Source organism: Nannospalax galili, unplaced genomic scaffold (genome assembly GCF_000622305.1).
Source record: "Nannospalax galili isolate Female #2095 unplaced genomic scaffold, S.galili_v1.0 scaffold590, whole genome shotgun sequence".
Classification (NCBI taxonomy): domain Eukaryota; kingdom Metazoa; phylum Chordata; class Mammalia; order Rodentia; family Spalacidae; genus Nannospalax; species Nannospalax galili.
The window spans coordinates 81,500-96,228 of NW_008328101.1; the positions used below are offsets into that span (position 1 = coordinate 81,500).

The 14,729-nt window shown below is 40.1% G+C and overlaps 1 protein-coding gene across 1 annotated transcript in view; it reads right to left on the reverse strand.

Moving 5' to 3' along the window:
• Positions 1 to 1,233: 1,233 nt before the first annotated feature.
• Positions 1,234 to 14,729, reverse strand: part of LOC103748973 (zinc finger protein 345-like) — a 70,473-nt gene continuing 56,977 nt past the window's right edge. Inside the window, 2 exon segments of the mRNA XM_029554199.1 lie at positions 1,234 to 1,627; positions 7,032 to 7,263. Of these exon segments, the coding sequence (XP_029410059.1) occupies positions 1,234 to 1,627; positions 7,032 to 7,263 (626 nt within the window).

The following is a 14,729-nucleotide window of genomic DNA, read 5'->3' on the forward strand; positions in this document are numbered from 1 at the left end:
ATATAGAGATTAGAGATTCATGTGAAAACGTCTCAATGTCAATTGCTTTGGAATGAATTCTCCTGTATGAAAAAAAAAAAGTTGTGCTGTAAGGAATTCCTTGAGAAATGTTTATAATTCTATGAGAATGTAAATAGTTTCACAGTAATTGTTTTTCAGTTAGAATATTCTAACTTAATTGCAGCGCAGTCTCTTTAAAAAAAAAAAAGCTCTTTTCTCTAATACTCTACCTTGGAATACTGCCTAAATCAAACATTGATCTATCATTTCATATTATAACTTGTATATTATTAAAACGATTTTAGGTTTTAGAGAATACTGTTCCCCCTTTATTATTAAAATAAAGATACTTCTAATTCATACACTTTAGGATTTTCCAAGTTGTATATATGTATGAACATTTTCACACATTAACATGTAATTTCTCTTGCTGAACTACTGACTAATCTTAGATATTTGCATGGTTTAGCCACGCTTTAGTTTCTTTGACAAGGAATAAATAAGGAGATTTTAATCATAGAATTCTGTGAGATTCATACTCACTATGAAATTTCTGATGTGATCTAAGGTGTGAGCCAAATGGAAATGGTGACTAAAATTCCTTTTAGAGGTAGTATTTATCTAAATTAAGGATCCTAATTTAGAATTAGAAGATTGCAAGATTGGATGAACAAGTAAAACTTTTATATTTCTGGTTTCTCACACCTAAAAATTCTCTCATAGTGAATTAAAATTGAAATTTCATTACAAATTATGGAATTTCATATTTACTTCTAAATTTTCTTCAATAAACTATACAATTTTTTAAAAATTTAAGTATGTATTAAAGTTTTCAACATAGTTCTTGAATTTGAAAATTTCCCTCCAGTATGGATTTTATATTTTTGCCTAGGGATTGAAACCAGGATTTTCCAAACGTTTACAATTATAAACCATCTCTCCAGTATGTATTCTTGCTAATTTTTCTGACTTGAAAAATATGGTTAATCAAATTGCCACATTACTTATATTCTGGTATCTCCCTTCATTATGAATTTTGTAATGTTTTCTGCAAGTTGATAGATAAGTAAAGGACTTTTCACAATTTTCACATTTGTACAGTTTTCTCCTTTCTGAATTATCTCATGTATTCCAAGATTTGAGGCGTTGGTAAAGAACTTGTCACATTCTTCATATTTGTAGGGTTTCTCTCCAGTATGAGTTCTCTGATGACCTCTAAGATGCGCCATTTGACTAAAGGCTCACATTCTTCACATTGGTATGGGTTTTCTCCAGCATGAATTCTCTGATGTATTCTAAGCTTTGACATGTTGGTAAAGAACTTGTCACAATTTTCACATTTGTAGTATTTCTCTCCAGTATGAATTCTCTGATGACCTCTAAGATGCGCCATTTGACTAAAGGCTCACATTCTTCACATTGGTATGGGTTTTCTCCAGCATGAATTCTCTGATGTATTCTAAGCTTTGACATGTTGGTAAAGAACTTGTCACAATTTTCACATTTGTAGTATTTCTCACCAGTATGAATTCTCTCATGCAGTCTAAGATATGAGGTGTTGCTAAAGGACTTGTCACAGTCTTCACATTTGTAGGCTTTCTCTCCAGTAAGAATTCTCTCATGTACTCTAAGATATGAGGTGTTGGTAAAGGACTTATCACATCCTTTACATTTGTAGTGTTTCTCTCCAGTATGAATTATTTGATGTCTTCTAAGATGTGCCATTTGACTAAAGGATTTGTCACATTCTTCATATATGTCTGGTTTTCCTCCAGTATGAAATTTCTGAGGACCTTTCTAAGAGATGAAGTGTTGGTAAAGGACATGCCACAGTCTTCACTTTTAAAGGGTTTTTCTCCAGTATCAATTTTCTGATATCATCTAAGATTTGACAGGTTGATAAAGGACTTGCCACCTATTTCATATTTGTAGGGTTTCAGTCTATTATAAATTCTCTGATGAACTCTACAATCTGTGGTATTGGCAATAGACTTGTCACACTCTTCACATTTGAAGGGTTTCTCCTCATTAAGGGATCTCTTATGTACTCTAAGATGTGCCACTTAACTAATTGACTTGTTACATTTTTCACATTTGTATGGTTTCTCTCCAGTTTGTATTGCCTGATGTCTTTTAGGATTTGACATTTTGTAAAGAATTTGTCACAGTCTTTACATTTGTAGGGTTCCTCTCCATTATAAATTCTCTGATGTGTTCTCAGACTTGAGTTCTCCAGGTGAGGCAAAAAAATAAAGAGTGTATTTCAATATGGAGAGCAAGGCTGAGACAAATATGCATTCCAGGTTATATAAAGAAAAGCATGAATAAAATTTACAAATACCAACTCATTAAAACATAGAAAATTTGTATTAATATTAGATCTCTTTTAATCCAGCATCAGAGACAGGAGAGCATGAAATAATGAGAAAAATACAGTTAAAGCACTGAAAGTGAAAGTACAAACTTAAATTGATTCACAGAAATGTTCTCTCCAAAAATTGATAGAATAGCATTACAAGAAATGTTCAAATTCATGGTACAAAAGCCATCACTTCAGAATTTTTGTACACAAACTGATGAATAAACCAATTCCCAGAATGAATCCATCATGTGCAACAAAGAAAACAAAAAAGGCCAGTACTGATACTGAAAAGGTAGGAATAAGGACTGGAGCAATGGCTAAGCAGTCCAGAGAATTGTCTGCTCTTGGAGAGGACCAGGGTTCAAATCCAAGAAACCACATGATTGCTAACAACTCTTCATAATTCCTGTTCCATATGATCCACTGCCATCTTCTGACATTCACAGGCAATACATGGCTAGGGTGCACTGACATACATGCTGACAATACACTCATATACATAAAATTAAGTAAAAAAATATTGTTTAAAAAGGAAAGATGTTCACCTGCCAGCCTTGGATCTAGACAGGCTCTGATTCCTCTACCTGAGATCCCTAAACCAGCTTCCAAACCCACACTAGCTAAACACCCAACAGTAGAGTGCTAATTTCCTACTCACATGGTTCTCCCCACATTCTATTCCATAGTTCCCAATCATCCAGAATAATCTACCCTCCCAGGACTCTGGTAAGTCAGATCCCACCCACTGTGTCTCTATTTCATTCTTCTTTCCCACCCTCACACTGTCCCCTACCAGTCTTGGACACAGGCATGCTCAAATATCTCTGCCTCAGATTTCTGGACTAGCTTCCTAACCCAGACTAGATAAACTCCCTAGCATTGACTTTACTGGTTCCTGATCTGTCTGAGACAGAAAAGCCCTCCTACTAACTTGCCCAACCTACCTACTACACTGTTGCACTATCCACCCAGACCAGTATACTATCCTGAGAGAACATGAACCATGCACCAATTTATTTTCCATACATGAACAAAAATAAATCAAGGTACATAAACAATATAAACAGAACCAAAATTAAATTAAAGAAAAAAGAGAATAAATTCTAACTGGACACATAATCAATAACATCCATGTACCTGAACGGCAACACAAAAACATGAGTAATATGGAAAACCACAAGAATACATGCCAAACAAAACCCACTGGTCCTACAGAAGTGTAATACAAGCAGAACCACCCTGAGGAACCCTAAGACACAGAATTTAAAAAGAATACTCATGAAGATGATAAAGAAAAGGAATGAAAACACAGAGCAGCAACTCAAAGAAATCAAATAGGAATGTGGCTTAATGAAATATAAAAAATGATTCATGACTTGAAAAGTGAATTCACAAAAGAGATAGAAATAGTGAAGAAATCCCAAATGGAAATGCACATTGGTTGAAAAACGCAATAAAGCAATTACAAATAATAGTAGAAAGTCTCAAAAGTAGAATGAATGAAATGAAAAATGGAATATCAAGACTGGATGATAAAGTTAATGAACTAGACCACTCAAGGAAAGAGTTATGAAAAATTTAAGAAAACACAAAAAAAAAGAGAGAGAGAGAAATGGAATACTCAGAAAATATGGGGCAACATGAAAAGACCAAATTGATGAATTACAGGCATACAGACATGAGAAGAATCTAAGACCAATGGCATTGATCAGATCTTCAACAGTGTTATAGTAGAAAACTTCCCTAAATTAAGGAAAGACCAGCCCATAGAGATTCAAGAAGTACACAGAATGCCCATTGGACATGACCAGAACAGAAACTCTCCACAGTATATAGTAGGAAAAACAATAAATGTACAGAACAAAGATAGGGTATTGAAAGCTGCTACAGAAAAACAAGTTACATGTAAAGGAAAACCGACCAGAAATGCAGCTGCCTTTTCAATGCAAATATGAAAGCCAAAAGGTCCTAGAAAAAGTATTCTCAGTTTTAAAACACCATGGATGTCATCCTCTTTCTCACTGACTGGCGCTCTGGGAAAGGGTTTGGTTAGTAACAGAAAAGAAAAAAAACAATTTTACTTTGAACTTTGATTTATGTTTTGCATGCTATATTTTTGGCTGTCCCTGCTCTTTAGAAATAAAAAGCCACTCTTAGAATTAAACTCGCTCTTCTCCACCTGAGAGTTGTGTTCGTTGCCTTCTCTACTCCAACTATCCATCAGCAGACCTGAGTCTCTACAGCTGGCGCCTAACATAGGGCTCGAGGAATGTGTTGAAAGGATTTCAAGTTAAGGCAGCGGGACCAAAAGGGAAACAGTATGCAAGGTAAGCAAGTTTTGGGTAATAATTGACAAAGTAAATGGGGAATTTCAAGTCAGTGGATGAGCAATACTTCCAGTTGTTAATGCCCTCTTGAAAGGAGGGGGAGTAAAGGTAAAAGACAAAACTTCTAAAGAGTTAGTTAAACAGGTTAAAAAAAAAAAAAAAAAAAAAAAAAAAAACATTGTCATTGGTTGTATTGGCAGACTGTTTTAAATTATAAAGTATGGACTCAGGTTATGAAATCTTAAAAGAGAACCCATTTTAAACTATAAAGTATGGAATCAGGTTATGAAATCTTAAAAGAGAACCCATCAGCGAGAGTAGATAATTTCCATTCTGGTGTGGTTTGTTTGTACTTTTATTTCTAATGCTTTACAGCCTCTTCAAACAGAATCAGAGAGCTGCTCAGATAATGGAATCTCTGATAATGTACTTTAAAAAAAGAAAACAAAGGAGAGATGTTGAGGAAGGACAAAGTGGTCAGGGGTCACTCTCACTGATGACTTACCATTGATGCTGACCTTACCTCAAATGCCTTTAGAGGTTATTGAAGAGTCATCGCCAGAAAGAGAAAGAGATCTTAAGATTTTATATGAGGATCTTGGGGCTGTAAGAAGTCTAATGAGGCAGAGACCTTATCTTCTGAAGATGAGATAAAAATCTCTAAATCTCAATATAAGGAACTCTTAAAGGTAATAAAGAAATTGGGAGTACAGAAAGGGGAAGAAACTGGAGAATATTACTCTCCTTCATATAATCCAAAATATGTAAGTGGCTAAATGTAATTCTAGTTTTAACCTGTGAAATTCCAAAAAAACCTGTAAACAATGTTCTATAGATAATATTTCCAATTTCCCTGTAACTGTTAATCAAGTTCTTCTAAATAAGGAATATCTGGAAGGGGCATTTCAATTTTTCTCATACTCCTGTAACTTTTAAGTCTATGAAAGAAATGAAACAACTTGGAAAAATGCCACAAAGTTCATTACACACAAGGAACTGCGTGGAGATTTTAGCCAGCACACTCACAGATACCACAACCTTCATGTTGAGTTTATTATTCCAAAACCCAGAATGTCCTTGAAGATGGTCAGTAGCCATTGTAGAACTTTGAATCTAGGGAGTAGCTAGGGAAAAGTAGCTGGGAAAAACATTTGTGTCCTGCTGGTAACTAGGTACTGTGCTCCTGTTTCTCATGCTGTAATTGTTTTACAAAGCCAATAAAAGAAAAAGCAAAAGAGCCCTGAGGGCTCATGCCCTGGAGGGGCTGAACACTGTGCTATCTTTGAAATAAGCACTCCCTGTGTCCACAGAAACTTTGGGGTCTAAACATCAATAGAAGAAATACAAATGGCTAGGAATCACTTTAAAAAGTGTTCACCAACCTTACTAGGTAAGGAAATGCAGATAAATGACCTTAAGCTTCCATCACGATTGAATCAGAATGGATATAATCAAGAAGACTGCTAACAAATGCTGGTGCAGACCTGAGGAAAGAGGACCCTAACACACTGTCAGTGTGAGTGTAAACTAATGAAGCCGCTTGTAAATCAGTCTGAAGTCATCACAAAAAAGCTAGTAAGAAAACTACCATAGTGCCCAGAAACATCACTCCTGGGCATATTCCCAAAGAATTCTGTCACAGACACAGGGATGTCTGTGCATTCATTGTCACTGCTACTCTAGTCACAATAGCTAGAATATGGGGATAACCTAAACACCCAACACTTGATGAATAATGAAGATGTATTAAATATGCACAGTGGAACATTAGTCTTAAGAACACTAGAGATTATGAAATAGCAGAGAATGGATAAAATTTCAAAAAAAATATTCTAAGTGAAGAAACCCAAGCCACAAAGGACAAATGCCTCATGCCCTCTCTCATATGAGCATCTTAACTTTAATTCTTTACATGGCAACCAGAAAGGCGGGCTCACAGCTGGAGACGGAGGTGGAGACTGTGCACTGCCACTCAGAGTGCCGGAGGGAGTGGAACCCGAGCTCTTCAAGCATCTGTCGACCAAGCTTTTCACCAATGATGACATGACTGAATTCCTCCTGAGGGAGTCAAAGATAGAGCAGCACTTGAAATAGAAGCCGCTGTGGCAGGAAGCCAGTCCACCACAGGCCCAGCTGACCAAAGTGTGTAAGCACTTAACTGCTGCCATGGACTGAGGGAAGCTCAAGGTAGAATTCCTACAAGTATCCAATCTGATCATGGCCGAGTTGAGGTTGCGGATGACTGTGGAAGCTTTTGCTACCAAAGATGGAGGGCTGTCCCAGGAGTCTTGAAGAAGACTTTGCCCCTGTGCATTTATAACATGGTTCCTCAAATGTCTCACGAGTCGACAGCCATCTGGATAATAATGGTGGCAGCACGGGGTCGCTGCTGCTGCTGCTTATGCTGGAATGACTTGAGTGACTCCTTCATGGGCTTCTCCAGCATGGCCCTGGCAGCCGCGCAACACCGTGACTCAGCAGCCGAGAAATGAGAGGGGATTTGTGCAGAGGGAAAGAGCTGAACACAGGCATCTGGCCATCTCGGACCTGTCCGCTCTATCTGCAGGATTATACCTGAAAGATTTTAAGCAGAGGAGTAAAATTTTAGTCAAATGAAGTAGCTTTCCTCCAGGAGGTCTATCGCCCTCTTCTGACTGCCTCACGCATTGCAGGACATAAGTGTACTTATATACATACAAACAGAAACACTGAGAGCCTGAGAATTTAAGGAAAGAAAACTAGAATTGCAGTTCCCTCATGTGAGCTGGAATTATGATCCGTTCCCATGAGCTCAAGTTGTGGTCATCTCCTGTTAGATGGAGTTTCCTCTCCTGAGAGCTGAGGTTCTTCTTGTGGGCTGGAGCTGTTATCCCTCCTGTGAGCTGGAGTCATGGACCCTTCCCAAGGGCTGGAGCTGTGGTCCTCCTCTGTGAGCTGGATGTGTGGTCCCTGCCTGTGAGCTGGAGTTCTGGTCCCCTCCTCTGAGCCAGAGCTGTGTTTCCCTCCTGTCAGATGGAGCTGTGGTTGCCCTCCTGTGGGCTGGAGTCCTGGTCCTCTCCTGTGACCTGGAACTGTGAACTCCTCCTGTCAGTTGTAGCTGTGACCCTCTCCTGTGGGTTGGAGTCCTGTTCCTCTCCTGTGAACAGGAGCTGTGGTTCTTTCTATGAGCTGGAGTTGTGGTTCCCCTCCTGTGAGCTGGAGTTGTAGTTCCCCTACTGTGTTCTGGAGCTGTGGTCCCCTCCTATGAGATGGAGCTATGGTTCCCCTCCTGTGATCTGGAGCTGTGTTCCCCTCCTGTGACTGTAACTGTAGTACCCTCATAATAATATGGACTCCCACTCCCAAGAGGGATGATCAGAATGGACTGTGCACCATCAGGTGCTCACCCACAGAAAATAAATGCATCTTTCAACTCTCACTTGAGAAGTTTCCATATGCAGCAGATGGGGCTGTCTAATGTGTGGGTAGGGATGGGCTACAGAGTGCTTATCGCTAGGTGGGACACCTCTGTCAGGCTTCTAGAGCTCAGGGCCTGGGAATTATTGCAGAGGAGGAAGAGGAAAGATTGTAAGAGCCAGAGGTGGTGGATGACCATTGGGCAGGCAGAGTTTTCCAGTCAGATGGCCAGTTACCCATTTGAAGTCATAGCAATAATGACAGCATACACAAGTCCTATGCAAGCTCAACTGGATGAACCCATACTGGTGAACATTTGGGGATTTAAGTTAGACTCTATAGGCTTTATTATTCAGGGAATGTGTTGAATTAATTGGAGGGGTGTAGGGAGATGTGGATGGGAGAGGGGGTATAAATGTCATCAAAATGTCTTGTATGGAAATCGCAAAAATTTAATAAAAATGCTAAAAAAAAAAGATGGGGAAGACAATACAGAATTTCATGCTATATAAATATTCTATGTGATGCTCCACACAATCATACTTTCATTTTGGGAGAAATGCATAAATAATCCTGTAGCAATAATAAATCACAAACAATCAGAAGGGAACAAAACTTTTCAAAGCTGAGACAAAATGTAAAAAACAATATTTACTAACTTCACAATAACTTAAATTTCAGCTATTACCTATCTAGCATTTGAAAGAACTCAGACATAGAACATATGAAATAATTAAATAAATGATGATATAATTGTTTTTGCAAAATACAAAATCATTTGACATTTACTACAGGACAAATATTGAGGAAATTGCTATAATTTCTACCAAAACAGACCGTGGCACAAACATTTTTCCTTTATCCTTATCCTTCTTTACCTAAGACTGCTCACATGGGCCCCAAATTCATCCACTCAAACATACTTGGTGGCTACATTCCTCCCAGTCTTCAGATTTCAGGGCTCTTTGCTTTGCTCCAGGCAGGAGACTGAAAAAGGCTTTTACACAGCAAGAGCTCTGTATGAGAAAGAGGCATTGATGGTTCCTGGTTTTTTTAAACTGTGGGATTTCTATCCCAGCCCTGGGCTTCAGTGATAATATAGAGGAAAATTTATACCTCTACATATTGTTTCATACTTGTTATGACCTGACAGACACTTTTATATATATATAGGAAATTTTTCACTTTTTATATGCTGAGAGTATGGAATTTGGAGCAAAGAATCTGAACCAAGGCAATAGACTCCCGGGAGACAAATGGATACAGGTGTCAAAACCCAGTAGCACATACCATTAGGCATGTGATATTGGAGGATTAAAATGATAAATGAAGTAATACAATGTGGTCAAATAATCACTTTCAATTTTATGTAAACTTCAACCCTCATTACACTGGCATATGAGGACCTTAGTCTATTCTAGGACAGAACAGTAAATTGGCATGCTTCAGGTTTTACCACCACACTGGAAACATTTTAGTGATTGAAGGTCATGCATTCATGGAATAAGTACCGAAAAAACTAAGCCCTTGCTGGACAGAATGGAGAGGTGGCTATACTACATAGGTGGTACATATGTAAACGGTTAATGTGGGCCAGCAATGGTAGTACACCGTATCTGAGGGCTCTGGATGTAGAGACATGCGGATTTCCATGAGATCCCGCTCAGCCTGGTCTACATAGTGGGTTTAAGGCCAGAAATGGCTACAAAATCAAAATATCAAACATTTTGAGAAAAAGGGACATGGATAAAGAAGCCATCTCTCCTCCTCCTTTGAGTTTCTTGTCCCAGACATCTTACATAAAGTCTCCTCTTTCTTTTGAGAAATTTCCTTTCAGTTCCCTGAAAACCCACTTTACCTGACAACACAACAAGAAGCAGCAGCACCTAAGAAAACAAAACAGGCCGTTCTCACTGTCTGCAGTCACAGTAGATGCACAGGAAGAAAGAGCGCAACATGGAGACCATGAGAGAAGTTTCTGCTTTCCTGCCTTTGAGTGGCCCGCCCTGCCAACAAGATCAAGAATTCCTACTACATTCATGAGAATGTATCTGCTTCACCTCGTTACCTACACAGGGCAGAGCAACACGGTTTTCCACCTTTGTAATAGAAGCAAAACTAAGCTTTCTTTCAGAAGCACTTGTATTTGACTCCCAGCCTAACCTAATGCCTGAAGATGTTCATTGAAACAGCACTGATAAGTCTACTTTGCTTAATAGAATCTGTGTGGGAGGCACAAGTCAAAGTTTGTCTTTTAATGACTGAAGTTCCTGAATAGTTTATTATGAGTTTTAAATGTCTATTCTTGGGGCTGGAGAGACGGCTCACAGGATATGAACGATGGCTACACTTCCAGATGACCCAGGTTTGGTTTGCAGCCAACAACCATACATAACATCGGTTCCAGGACTTCTAACACTGTCTTCCAGCCTCCACAGGCATTTCTCACATGGATGCACTTACACAGAAGCAAAAACGCTCTTACACATAAAAAATTTTAAATTAAATAAATAAAACTTAATAGAAATGAAATCTTTGCTGATGACACCATCTTTTACATATAGATGAGATAGCCTTGACATATAGTTTTTAAAATATTTTTTTTATTTTTTATTTTATATGTACGAGTGTATTGCCTGCATGTATGTGAGTGCACCTGTGTTGTGCAACATTACAGAGGTCAGAAGAGGGCATTCTATTCCTTTGCAACTGGAGTTCAGGATGGTTCATAGTTGCCATAAGGGTGCTGGTCCTGGAACCCACATCCTCTATAAGAGTGTTCAGTGTTCTTAACTGCTGAACCATCTCTCCAGGCCCGATATATTGTTTTAAATGTACATTGCATATTGATCTAGTCAGTCATTAATATACTGCATGCAAAATTTTATACTTTTGTACAGTTAGTACATCCAAGCTCATCTTTTTTAAAGTTTTAAGATCTGAAATGCAAGTGGTAGAATTCTATTCACCTTGTTCTTGTATAAAACAGTAGAACTTATTTAAGCCATGAATCCATGGCACAGTTTCTGTTGTTTGCCTCCATAGCCTCGCCATTCAATGGTAACCACTATTGTACCTTCAAGATCTAGCATCTGTCTAGTTTTTGTAATTTTGTTGTGACTGAAACCATTTAGTGCTGGTGTTTCAACTTCCTTTTCATAATAGAGTGAACATCAGCTTAATCATCTTTTCAAGTGTGAAAAATTCCTTCTTTTCTATGATGCAATTGTATTTTATTCTTTAGAAATATCCCATCCCATTAACTGTTTCATATGTTAATAGACATTTAAGTTAATACCTTTTTATTCAAACAGTGCTGCCATACTTAGGGAGGGCCCATTATCTCTAGCCATATTGAATTCATTTCCTTTGAGTACATATCCAGGATTTGTTGCTAGGATCCACAAATTAGAAAGAGACTTCAGCTCTCCCTGTGCATTAAGAGCTGCTCACTGATGGATGTTCCCCCCATCAAAACCTGGATGCTGACCTTAGGGTGCAAGTAGCACCCACACACACACCTTCTGTACTCTGACCCAGACCCAACCTTTGCAAGGGGACTGGACCAGCCTCAGTAAGAGTTTGGACCTCAGTAACAGCCTAGAGGGCTATAACCCTCAGTCCACAACTGGAGTGGTGAGCGCTGGGTGGAAGAGGGAGACCAGGGCATGCCCAAGGCCTGGGAAGACAGGTGAAAGCAGAGGGAGGACAACAATAATGAATAATTTCCATAGTGATCAAGTGAAAGCTTAAGAATTTAACTGCAAACATTGGGATGACTCTCAGTTCTAAAATAAACATGACAATGAAAGAAACAATTGAAAGAGACATAGCACAGGGTCGTCAGACAATTGATTCATGGGTAGGGAGTGAGGGGGAGGTGACTTACAAAGAAATCGCTCTTGGCAGCAGATCAGATCAGTGGCCAATCAGATTGCTTCTGTGGCCCCCAGTCTCCATTAGCTTTCACCCAGACCCCAAGCTTGGAGAGCCCCAGCTATTTTCCAGAGGCCGCACAGCCCTCCTTTTTCCATTCCAATCTCCAGCCAAGCTAGCTCCACCCCTCTTCCCAGGGTGCCTTGTGCTCCCTGTAGCTCAGGATTAAGTGTTTCCAGCTACAGAGAAGGAGGAGGAGGAGCAGGAGGAGGAGGAGGAGGAGGAAGAGGAGGAGGCAGGGGAGGAGAAGAGAATAAGGAGGAGGAAAGGGAGGAGGAAGAACAGGAGGAGGAAGGGAAGAAAGAGGAGAAAGAGGAGGAGGAGGAATGAACCGCCCATCCAAGTACAAGACCAAAAACACCAAAGAAGGAGGATCAGAAAACAAAACCCCAATGGCCTAGCTATAACACTAATGACAGACACTTGGAATGGTATTCAGGACCTAGACATGAGCTCACACAACTCTAGCTACCTCATCTTTCACAAAGATGCCAGAAATAAACATTGAAAAACGGACAGCATCTTCAACAAATGGCTCAGGAAAAAGATATGAGCATGCAAAACAATTAAAATAAATCAGTTTTTCTCAACTTCTACAATAGTCAATGCCAAATAGATCAAAGACCTCATCATAACACTGGACACTGAAATTACTGGAGCAAAAGATCAACAGCATGTGTCAACATCCAGATATAATCAGTGACTTTCTTAATAAGGTTCAGTAGAACAGGAAATAAAACAACTGCAAATGGAATGTCATAAAACTACAAAGCTTCTGCACATTAACCTTTGTGTGTGACCAGTTATGAAACTCTGTAATTATCACTGTCTCTTGAAAAAGAAGCTTCTTTGCACAACACAAACCTCTAAGGAAAAGACAAAGACTCTCAGAGAAGTTACCCCCTGTGATGTCTTGGAAATTGCCCAGACACCCTGCAAGACAAAGAACTGTAATACAATTCAAGGAGCTTGAAGACCTTTTCTCAAAGACAGTCAAGATTGCCAGGCTTAGTGATACATGCCTTTCATCCCAGCACTCAGGAGGCAGATCTCTGTGAGATGGAGGCCAGTCTGGACTACTGTGGTCACCAGCTGTGGCTGCTCTCCTCTGGCTACAGTCTCTCTCCTGCTCTCTCTGTTCCTCCTATCATTTGTCTGGTCCAGACCTCAGGACTGGTGAGGAGTCTGCACCAGCGTCACCACATTCAGATGCAGGAAACTAGGTTCAGTGACACAGATCTGCCTTATTGCAGGAAAGTACGGTCTTATATAGGGGTAATAGTCCAATCATAACACAGCATATGGGATCCCTTATTAGCATGGCAGAGTAGTATCCTATTACAATCTAGCGGGCCAGATGCCGTATTAGCATGATAAGTTTCAGTTTCTCTAAGTTTTGGATTCCTGGAAACCATGTGAGTTACATAGTTTTCTCTCTGATAAGAAACAGGAAGCACTGCATTCCAGCATGATAGGTATGTAAGGCAAAAGGCAAAATGATATCAGTCCAGATACATCAAGGCAAAGTAGAATGGCTCAGGGGGTCATTGTATCAAGAGCTCCCTCCCTCAAGATGGTGAGCTTTCTTAAGAGCAGGTTGTGCCAACTCCATGCCAATCAGTGGGAGTCAAGATTCTTTGCCTCGGCATTGTTGTCCCCACCTCAAGGGTCACACAGCATTATAGACTGTGCCTGTCTTAGGTTGTCCCATCTTTTGGGATCTTACCCATCATTGACTACCAGCCCTCAAAGGGTGAGTCCCTTGGTATGGTCCAGCAGAGGGAGAGGCAGTATATCAAGCTTTGGCCCATGCAAAGGCCTCTTAAGGGGCTAAGGATTCAATAAAAGCCGATGGAGTAGGGTCGTCCCATCTGGGGTAACGATGGGGATTAGGGAGTGGCAAGTTCTAGGCATTGGCCTCACAGTCTGCCAACAGGAGTATATATCGCAAGGCATTTCCTGTGGCTCTGGCAGTCAGGCCATTGTCTCAGGTCTGTTGCATGGTTGTTCCGTAAAACTTTATACCATGCTCAAGCATATTTTTCATATCTCTATTATTATAGGTTGGTAAGGGCAAGGAACAGCAGGTCCTTGTCTATAGAGACATGTTTGTCCTTGGGGTTGGCAAAATCTGAGGAGATAGGATGTTGAAACAGAGTGGCAGCTAGAGAAATGTAGGTTTTGACAAAGTTAAGGAGACCCTTGACAGCACAGGGCCCAAAAATCAGGAGAAGGGTTAGCAAAACAAGGGGACCAATCAAGGCAGGAGTTAGCAGTAATGATGGCACACATAATAAGGAACATAGACAAGGGGTTTTCCTCTGGATTGAGGACTTAGCTTAGCTAATGTCTCTGTTTGTGGAGAGAGACGTTCGAGGTCTCCCCAGGTTGGTGGCTTTCGTGGTCTGCGACATTGGATCGGTCTCTCGGTGCTTGAGAGATGCACTGCTTCCTCCAGGGTCAGGGCTGCCATCTCCGGGGTCAGTGGTTGTGGAGGGAGGTTTTCCGTCGCAGGCAATTCTGATGTTCTGGGCTAGGATCCAGATGGGGGCTGGAACATTATCTGGAAAGACACAAGCATAGCCTCACCCTTGTGTTAATAATAGGTGTGGATCTTTCCATTCACTTGAGAGAGGGTCCTTCCATCTCAGCATGGGGGCAGGAGTGGGCTGAGTGAACTCCCCCCAATGCTTTATTGCTGGTGGGAG